General features: G+C 40.1%; 1 protein-coding gene across 1 annotated transcript in view; it reads right to left on the bottom strand.

Moving 5' to 3' along the window:
- Positions 1–2655: 2655 nt before the first annotated feature.
- The window catches only part of SI (sucrase-isomaltase), a 53858-nt gene continuing 46568 nt past the window's right edge, over positions 2656–9945 (bottom strand). The window contains exons 42-48 of the mRNA XM_075761625.1: positions 9767–9851; positions 9615–9671; positions 8847–8971; positions 8475–8563; positions 7194–7243; positions 4831–5001; positions 2656–3550 (exon numbers count right to left, since the gene is read on the bottom strand). Of these exons, the coding sequence (XP_075617740.1) occupies positions 3488–3550; positions 4831–5001; positions 7194–7243; positions 8475–8563; positions 8847–8971; positions 9615–9671; positions 9767–9851 (640 nt within the window). The 3' untranslated portion in view covers positions 2656–3487. The remainder of the gene's footprint in view (positions 3551–4830; positions 5002–7193; positions 7244–8474; positions 8564–8846; positions 8972–9614; positions 9672–9766; positions 9852–9945) is intronic.

Here is a 9945-nt window from a genome sequence, read left to right as displayed (position 1 = left end):
AATGAAAACCCAGGGTTTTTTTGAAAACCCAGTTTTGCGGTTATCTCTGCTTTCTCTCTCTTTAAGACCAAAAGCAGAGCTTTCATAGCAGGAAACACAGAGGCCAGGTGGAAATCCACCCAGAAAAACCCACCTTGACCTTTGCAACCCAAACATGCCGTGTTCTGTCAGAGCACGTTCTCCTTCATGTTGGCTGAGTGGGCTCAGTGCACAAGGGCAAACACAGCGGTTGCCCGGCCGGTTGATGAATTAGTAATAATTGGATATAAAAATGCTTCTGTTCTGCGAGGTATTGAAGGTCGTGCTACCTGTCATTGGAAATGTAATTTCCTCTTGATTTGTGGTGGAGTTATGGACCTGGCCTCCAGCAGTCCCGTTGCCGGCTGGCCGGTGGCCTTGCGCTCAGGCTATTTCGGGGAGCTGGACCACAGCTCAGGCTTGTGCGGCACCTTCACCGGTGTGGGGGTAAATAACTGCAGCATTAACCATTCCTCACGTGTGTAAAAAAATACTTGCTTTTCTTTAAAACAGTCAGGATAATCTGCCAGGATGTGAAAAGCTGTCATCTGGAGAGGGATTCACCGGGCATTGCCTCTGTATGCGCTGCACTCCTACAGCGAGAACACTCGCGTTTGTTCCTCCTGCAGCAGCTTTTTTCCACCACCACCAGGTTTTAAGTGCAATCGCTGTGCGCTGCTGCGTTTCCTAGCTCCTCTGTATGCCGAGGTTAGAGACACTTGGAATGCCAAAGGTTTTGTTTGATGACAGCTCCTAATTACACAGCTAGGAGAGCCAGTTTCATAAAGTTCATTAACCTGTTACTTGACCTTGATTTAATCTCCAGGCTGCGTTCTAGGTCTGCAAGAATGGATTCCACGGCCGTTGTTGCTCTGGTAAATGAAGCTGTACCTGTGCTGGGAGCCGTGCCAGGGGCAGGAAACACAGGTTTTCAAAAACAGACCTAATCTTTCAGGAGTCGATCCAAAGCCCAAAGAAAAAAACCTTGTTGATTCCCATGAGGTTTGGGATGAGCTACTTAAACCTTGAACATTTTTTTCAAGGGAAAAAGGTGTACACTGTTTGCATCTGGCTGTTCTCTGGTGTGGTTCCCCTCAAACCTGAACATTACTAAAATTTTTTAAAAGTCTCAGTAGACTGGAACTCCACTTATTAATGATGAAATAAAACACATGTATTTACGTATGCATATATATGCACATATATGTGTGTGTATATATCATGGTTAAATAGATATGTATATACATATTTCTGTATACATATGTGTGTATGCATATATAATGATGTGTGTATATATTTATAGAATATCTATATTTATATCTATCTATAAATATATATGCACTCTCCCTCCCTTTCAGGCAGATTTCAGCTGTACATATGACAGAGAACCCTGCTGAAAATGGTTTGCTGAAAATTTTAATATACCAATATATTTCACGGGTACTGTTTGCTTTGGATTTATTTTTTAAGAATGCCCAGGACAGCAGCCAATAAAGTACAGAAAAAGGACAGTGAAAGCAGAACTTTATGGCCTTCAGGGAAGATGCTGTGCCTTCCGTGAGAATCTTCTGGTGCAACGGGCAGCAGGATTACGTCAAACCTGTGTGTGGTGTTTCGCTATTTTACGAGTAATTTTTTTAAGTGCTAGAAAGTCAAACTACTCAGAGAATGATAGTCAAAAATATCCTATCCTCGACACAAATAGTATGTTTGGTGCTGCTCACTTAATTCGGTTGAAAACTGCCCCACAAACTATTTGGCACGGCTCATGGACTTTAACGGGACTTTGAGCAGCAGGAGATGTTTCACAACACGCGTCCGTATCTGACCCAAAAAGAAACATGGCATGAAGAGCTACTACCGACCTGAGAAAAATGCCACCCGGTTCAGCATATAGCTTCTTTGGTCTCCAGCAGAGGACCGTGACGCTGCACGTGCCTGTACCAGCTGCGGGAGGGGATGCTCACTTCCCGGCCTTTGGAAGAGACACAGCAGGGAGCACCTCTGTAAGATGGCCGATGCCTGTTTGAAGCTGTGATTTCTCAGTCTGTATGAGTTCCTCATGAATTATTACTATCTCGGGGACTCAGTAAAAAAGCGCCTTCCCCTGTGGCTGAAATGCAGGTAGTTCAGCTGATGTGCTGAGCCTCTCAAAGCCGAGAAAACGGAACAATGAGGCTCCCCACATAAAACTAATAAGGAAAATGATGAAAATAAGCTCTTGGAAGCCTTTGGCTGTACCTAGTGTTTCACACGTCAGTGGGGTGGGCAGAAAGTGGGAGGACATAACGTGATGGGGAATGGGTCGAAGGGTCGGTAACCTGCACCTCCCCTCTGCAGCAATGGGACATGTCCTTGCATCTGCTAACTTACGGAGCTGGTCACCACTGGCTCTGGAGTAACAGTGTAGTTTGTTCCTTCAGACAAACATATTTGTCAAAATGGCAACTTTAGTCCTAAATTCTCATTTTCCCTGGATTGCCAATTTCATTATAACTTTACAGGGAAGTTTCAATAAATTCAGCCCTTACAGTGATCCACCTACAAGATGTTGGCTACTTAGCTGTTTTAACAAAAAAATTTTAAAGCAGAGAGGAATCCTTTGAATGAATCCTTAAGCACAGTCACTAGAGATTACTACTACCTCTGACAGCAGTTTATTCCCATTAAATTTAATTGTAAACATGCTTTACCAATCTGTTTAGATCATATGCTGCACTCTTGGGATACAAAGAGTCTTTAACATGAATTACTATTATAGTAAACATAGAACAACATTTCCTTCAATGAAATAAACACTGAGACACCAACGTTCATTAATTAACCTTGAAACTTCAGGTTTAATTTTACAGCTTTGGATCAAAACACCGGGGAACACAAATGTCTGGCTAAAGTCATACGGAAAGACCCCTACAAATTAGTTTTGAAAGTACTTTCGTACTTTATAGATCAACAACATGAATTATCATTTTGTGCTAAATCAGTAATCTGAAAACATTTACTTTTACTTTGTCTGGCCTTAAATACTTCTCTGTAGTGGTGACTTATATAGGCATAATTAAAATTAAGATGAAAGCTAAATATACGCAAAATTATGGCTGCAAATCCATGCAGGTGACACCAACTATATCTTTTTTTACAAAATTTGGCATGCGTGAAGCCAGTCAATTTCTACTCTGAGAAAACAGGGAGTTTTACACACAGTTGTCAGTTTTGAAAGATGAAGTTACACGGAAGTGTCATACGGTTTAAAATACAGGTTTTGCTTCACATCTTGTAACCTTCAACAATACTGAAACGTGACTGCTTTATACACATAATACCTTCATATGAACTGACTGTAACTAGTATGTTTTCATAGTAAAAAAGTATTCTAAGATGACAAAGAGGCACTCTGAAAACTGAAAAATTGAAAGTTTTAGAACAACGAGAAAATTCAGTGGTATGGCCAATGTTGTTTTGCAGCATTTTAGCTCCATTGTACAGTGTACTCTTTGCCTAATTCAAGTTGAAGCCTGCTGATTGTCAGGACCTGTGAAAAAAATAAACAAAATGAACAGTTAGTAACTCTGCCCTGAAGATCCACTGTTTTTTTCTGTGTTCAATAGAGGATATCGTGTCTTCTCATTTTAGGTTACAAGAATTTATTCCTCTTCCTTTGCTTTTGTGTTTGTATCACTATAAACATAGTTTAACCAGCATAGATTTGGTATGTCTGATCATGAGGCTCTGATCTGTTCCCTTCATTCAAAGGCTCTTTTGGAGCTGAGTTTCCTTTTATTTTTTATTTTTAAGGAAAAAAAAAAAAAAAGAATTTTAAAAAGGCAGCAAAACTTGACCACAAATAATTCAACTGTGCATATGAATTCACTTTTTTCCATCCAAAAGTCCACAGCAGAGTGAAATACTTCCATTCCCTTTTACATTTTTAACTCCTCTTCTTGGTTATGTACAAAATTTACACAGTTCTGGCTTTCCGTGAAAGAGAGAAAGAACTAAGACTTAACAGAATACTGAGTTTCAAAGGAAGCGTAGTAAGATCCCACTAACAGAAGAGGTGAGGCAGTCTCCCTCTACCAGAAGGCTGGCAAGACTGAACGCCTCAGCAGTTCCGTTCATATTTAAAAGATGCTCCACAGGAGTGCCGTCTTGAGCAGCAATACAAGTAAACACATTTATTTCAGCTGCCTTTAGGAGTGCTTGCCTTGATTGTCCGGGGAAGCAGGAGGGCAGAAATGCCCTGGGCAGCATGACCCATGCAGATAGAAACCCCCTTGCTCTGAAGTTGGTCGAAGGTATGCCCATAACTTTAGAAGAAGCAGGATTTGACTTTTACGTGTACGAACCCTGTGCTGCAATGCCTACAGCCGAAATGTGACATGACAGAATGAGAAATGGTCGTAGGTAAACAGGGCTGGGAAATGAAAATGTTGTCAGACAAGACTGACAACAACAGGGTCATGTAGAGACTATGAAAAGACTTGTAGTTGTTGTTCCTTCCTTCAGATCTCACAGGGCCCAAGTAAGCTATTAGGAAAGCAAGCACAAACCAAAATCCACCACTTTTCCACTGTCAGAAGCAGTTTGGGTTCCTCAGCAGTAATTTCCATGCTTAAAAGCCCTACCACAGTTACTGCACAATATTCACTATATATCAAACAGTGTATTATATAGTCGTTACCTGATGGTAGCTGACGTATCTTGCTGAAATACATTTTAAATATGCTATTACAGCTGAGAGCTGAATCTCCAAAGGTTTAAGAGCACATACGCAGTTGTGAAGGTAGCATTACCCTGCAACTGGCATCTCACCTTCTTGGTGGTGTTGTAGTCCACAGTGTGAGACGATGCAATTGTCCCGTTGCTCTGTGATACAGTCACCTGCTGAACATTGGTGGACACCCCCAGGACTTTAATGTCAGTAAACATTAAGTTGTTTGGATCAGTGTAACCTGGATGCAAAACCTTGATATCTAAAACACTCTGAAAGAAAAAGGAAAAAAAAAAAAAAATCAGATATTGTCATTAGATTGGTACAAATCACCTCGAGCTTTTCAATTACTTTCCTCTTTTCCATTTTTTTTAATTATTTTTTTAAAAAACTACCTGTATGTTGTTATTTATTTTTCAAATGCTGAAGGCTTCAGTTTTCTTTACATCGTTATTCTGGCTAGATCCTGAGCTCTGCTGTGTCTCTAATTGCTGCTTGGCTGATAGATGTGAGGAGCAAAGCAACCAGATGCTCTTAACCCCTGACACGGGCAGCAAGCGCTGCGTGGACAAACGCCTCCATCACTGTCACAGGGGCAGCGGTTATGCCTCGTCTCCTGGCTCCTATGAGGCCTGATCCAGGCTCTGCTTTCCCTGCTTTATGCCCTCCCAGAACAGCTTCCTCCACCACCATCATCTCCCTCAGCACTCACAGCTCCCCTCCCATTTCCAGCTGCTGTGATTTGAAGTAGACTATGGGCACAGGGTTTCTACAGGGTGCACCCAGGACCAGCAGGTCTCCAGAGAGTGAATGCCATGTTAAGCAGCCCAGAGATGGTGCCTGCACGTTCCTAGTCCAAGTGTGATCCCATGCAATTGGGCTATGATGTAATTCTGCACTTTTAGTGCTCAGAGGGTATTACTTTTAGCGTCTTTTTCATTGTTGGTTGATTCAAGACCTCTTTAATTATACTTTTCCTTACCAACTTTCTGTGAGAGCAGGGGAAGGTGCATTTATTTTATAATCTCCTTGCAACTGCAAATAGTGAATATTAGCAAAACAAACTTCTCTTCCTTAGTAATTAACATCCAATTATTTGACAAAGACAGAATTAAATGACAAGAAAGAACAGTACAGATAAAATTAGAAGACATTCTGGCACCCTAGAAAACTAATGAAATAACAAAGTGTGTTTTCTATTAAAATAGAAAAAGCATTTCTTTTAAACCAAAAGTCCATATAATTACAGTCTAATTTAATTCCAGATATGCAACTGGTTATGATAAAAATTGAAACCTGACAACCTAGAAACACCAGCACTTAAAATAAACACTCCTTTTCATTGACTTAGTTACCCAGGAATGCATGCCAGATTTTCTGTGCTGAAGAATAAAGGGAAAAAACAATCCTGAACCGAGGGAGTGACTCCACACTGGCCACTGTGCAAAGCTGTGGCTGGGACTAAGCCAAAGCTCTGCTCTCCTATCAGGCTGCCCCTCGTGGGCTTTGCAACGTGATACGGCCACAGCAGCAAAACCCACCATCTCCTACAGGATGCAGAGATGTATTCTATAGAATACGTCATCCTAGGACTGGGACTCAAGTTTATGACTCATAACCACTAAGACATCTCTGGTTTGTCATCGATGGGAGGGCATGAGTAGGACTCATGAATGAGGCAGGTCCTGTGCCCCCCTCTTTGCCATTTTAGAGAGTGATTTCTTTTGTGGTTGCCAATTACTCTGTATTCTCCTGCTTCCTCCCAGAATTAAGATTGCACACAATAAATACATTCTACAGTGAATACAGGCAAATGCACTACTAACAGAAACGCTCTCCTTCTGACCCTGTGAACTTTTCTTTTTTGAAGCAGCAACATAGCTTGAGCAACACGGTAGAGAATAGCAAGGAGGACCCTGACTTGCAAAATGAGCTAGAAACAATGTTAGGTGCCCATTCTTGAGAAGAAACCCAAATTGTTTGCTGGGCAGAGGTACTTCTCTGTAGTTAAGGTACTTCTCCTAAGCCAGGGTCAAAGCCTTTAGTCCTTAAAGCTTCCTGTCTGCAACCTCCAGCTTCCTTCTCACCAGCAAGGGCTGGTTTTCCTGGCACAGCTGTTCTGACCCATCTGCAAGCTCCAGATGTTCTGCATTGATATGTGCTTTCACTTTATAGAAATCATTTATGAACTAAACTTGTACTTTCAGAATCATATCAGAAATTACAATGCCATAAATGTACACTCTAATAATTCGCTGAAATTGGTATCTTCAGAATCATTCTTAAATTTGTTCTTACACCGTTTAATCATTTTACTTATAATCCATTCAGTCATGAGCACAGATCAGTGTTAGGGTGGGATATCTAGACACTGGGAAGTCCCAGATTAAAATATGTATAGTTAAAAATACAATAATAATCACCTAAAGTGATTATTCAGAAATGGTGAGATAGTATTGCATACCTGATTAGCAGTAAATGACGTTAGCAGATACACACCATCTTCATATGCATCTGTTAAAAAGAAAGAATAAAATAAAATGTATTTGCTATTCACCTTAGTTAACACATTATCAAAACTTCAGCTCAGGAATTGTGTCCATTTTCTATATACGCGTGACCACGATAGATGATGATGTTTCTTTGAAATTGCTGTTGTACATTTTATCAGTCGTCTTATTCAGCACTAAATGCACTCAAAGTAGTGCTGATAATCATGAACATTGCAGGTTCTCGCCTTTCTGCACTACCAAAACCAGATCACAGGCACCCTGGTGAGATGCACCTTGTAATCTATGCTAATTTCGTTTATCACCCGACTTCCATATACGTAGCCATCACTTCTGAATTCCAGTGCTAACAGGCATTGGTGTATGTGAAGCACCTTGGAATACACTAAGAGCATCCCGCAAACTTCCCTACACATCATTATGCAAAATAATACCATTTTCTGCATTACTTTCAGTAATCTCGGGTGATAGCTTATTGTTATTACAAAGGTAATATACTCTGGATGGAAAGGATAAATGGCATTTAAGTATCTCTTATCTGAAGACGATTTAAATGAATTAATGTTGAGGAAATTAGTTAAAGCTTCCCACATGATATAGGGTTGTGGTTCCCATAAGTTTGAGAGCAAGTCTTATCTGTGTTGCCTTAGGTCCAGGGCAAAATTTCATTTCTATAACGTATTAATTCTATAAGTCATAGCATTATGCAGTTTAAATCAGGAAAACTCATTTTACTATAATGCTAATCTGAAGGTTTAATTCAGTTTTGTCTCTGAAGGCATGTTCAGATATGTCCTCAAGAAATGTGATTGGTTTGGCCAGAGTCCATCATTTCCATCTGCTCCTATTGCTCCTCCTCAAACCCACCACACTACGCTGAGGACTTCTAAGGCAGAAGTAACCACCAGCACTTCTTTTCCAAAGCGACAGCTAAGCGAATCAGTTTCTTACAGCTTGGAGTTTCCACTTTGAGAACCGTGTTATTGTTAAAAACTGCAGACAGAAAAGCTCGTAAGTCAGCAACTGAGTATTACGTGGTTTTCAAGGACTGCTGTAATTTGTTCCATCTCTTCCCACTCTTCCCAGTTCATACTTCCCACTTGTGTTTTGTTTTGTCTGTTTTAGTTTAGGCCACGGGTGGAGGCTCTATGGCCTCTCTAGGCAACCTGTTTTATTGCCTGACCATTCTCATAGCAAAAAAAGAATTTTGTGAGGGCAAGAAACATCATACATACCAATGCGAACCCCATCATCCCAATAAAGCTGTCCTTCTGCAAACAGATTGTCATTCAAAGCGACAGTGAGTCCCATAGGGTTTTTGCGGCTATGGAAGACAGAATAATGTTTCCTCAGTTCCTTCAGCTAATCACATTTCATATTTATCAAATGTTAGAATTTTTAAAGAAATATCGTATGCCATTCAATTGATCTCCCATACTCATCTTCCTAAGCCCATACTATTAAATTAAAAGAGACCATCAGGAGGAAACCAAAAAGAAAAACCAGCCATAAAGTTTCAGTGTATCATAGATGTAGCTTCTCTGAGGACTGGTAGTATTTAGATGTAATTGTGCAAAAGTAAATTTTAAATTTTCAGCTAATCTTACCTGTAAAAAGTTGTATTTGCAGGTCTTTGCCAAGGAAGGATGTATCCACCTCGGATATGCAGGTTGATATGATCCAAAGGAGCTTGTAAAATTTTGAACTCTCCCCTAAAGCCAATATCTTCATCCTATTTACAAAAAAATAAAAGAGTGTTCTACTGAATTGCCTTCACTTTATAGGTTTTTTTAGAATGAAATGATCATTTTTTGCTGGACAGATTAATTAGGAGTTGTTACTACAGGAGTAACTACATAATGCTTTTAAGAGAAACTGAAATTCTGTATCTATAAAAGGCTGGCTTGGCCATAGATGACAGCAGCTGAACCAAAGGGGCCAGTCAGGTGAAATACGAACTTGTGATTAATGAAGTGACTTTTGATGCCTGCTCTTCCTGTTACCAAAGCTTTTCTTATTTTCTGTGAAAGATGATGCAGCTAAACCTGTTTTGTCTTCCTCCATTCCAGCATTCCTTATAAAGACATTATGTATATCATTTGAGGGTTAAAAAAAGTAAATAGAAGGACTTCAAATTAAAGGTATTAGATCACCTTTTAAGTTACCCTAACCGTGATCATGTTGTTATACATTATTATACAGGAATCCAGGATTTTTTTTTATCAGCTAAAAAGATGTTACATTGCTAAGAACTGATACTGAATGCAAGTTTGTAAAAGGAAGAGAGACAGTTCACACCTCAGCACCACTCTCAGCGCACCCTGCTGCTGTCTGAAGCACCGTGAAGAAGATGTATAATTTTTAAAATGACTTACTGTGTAGTAATCGTACCAGCGGGCATTGGGTAAGTAAGCATTCACTGTTACAGCACTCTGGAATTAAACATACTTGTTTTAGCCACCTTAAATCAAAAAGCGAAGTTTAGCTAAAGTGACTTTAATATTTTCATAAGTGCTTAAAAACGTACCTGCTGCATCACAGGGCTGATGAGCAGTGCAGGTCCCCAGAGGAACTGCTCATATATTTCCCAGGTTGTTGTGTCTTCTACAAACCTGCAAGTGAACACAATAAAGATTAGGCATTGGGTGCTGAATTTTTCCAAAGTGTTCCTTCTTCAAGACGCTTTTTGTCAGTAATTGAATCTAC

Source organism: Balearica regulorum, chromosome 9, assembly GCF_011004875.1.
Source record: "Balearica regulorum gibbericeps isolate bBalReg1 chromosome 9, bBalReg1.pri, whole genome shotgun sequence".
NCBI classification, from domain to species: Eukaryota; Metazoa; Chordata; class Aves; order Gruiformes; family Gruidae; genus Balearica; species Balearica regulorum.
Note: the sequence above shows the minus strand (reverse complement) of the source record. Positions and strands in the feature narration are given on the sequence as shown.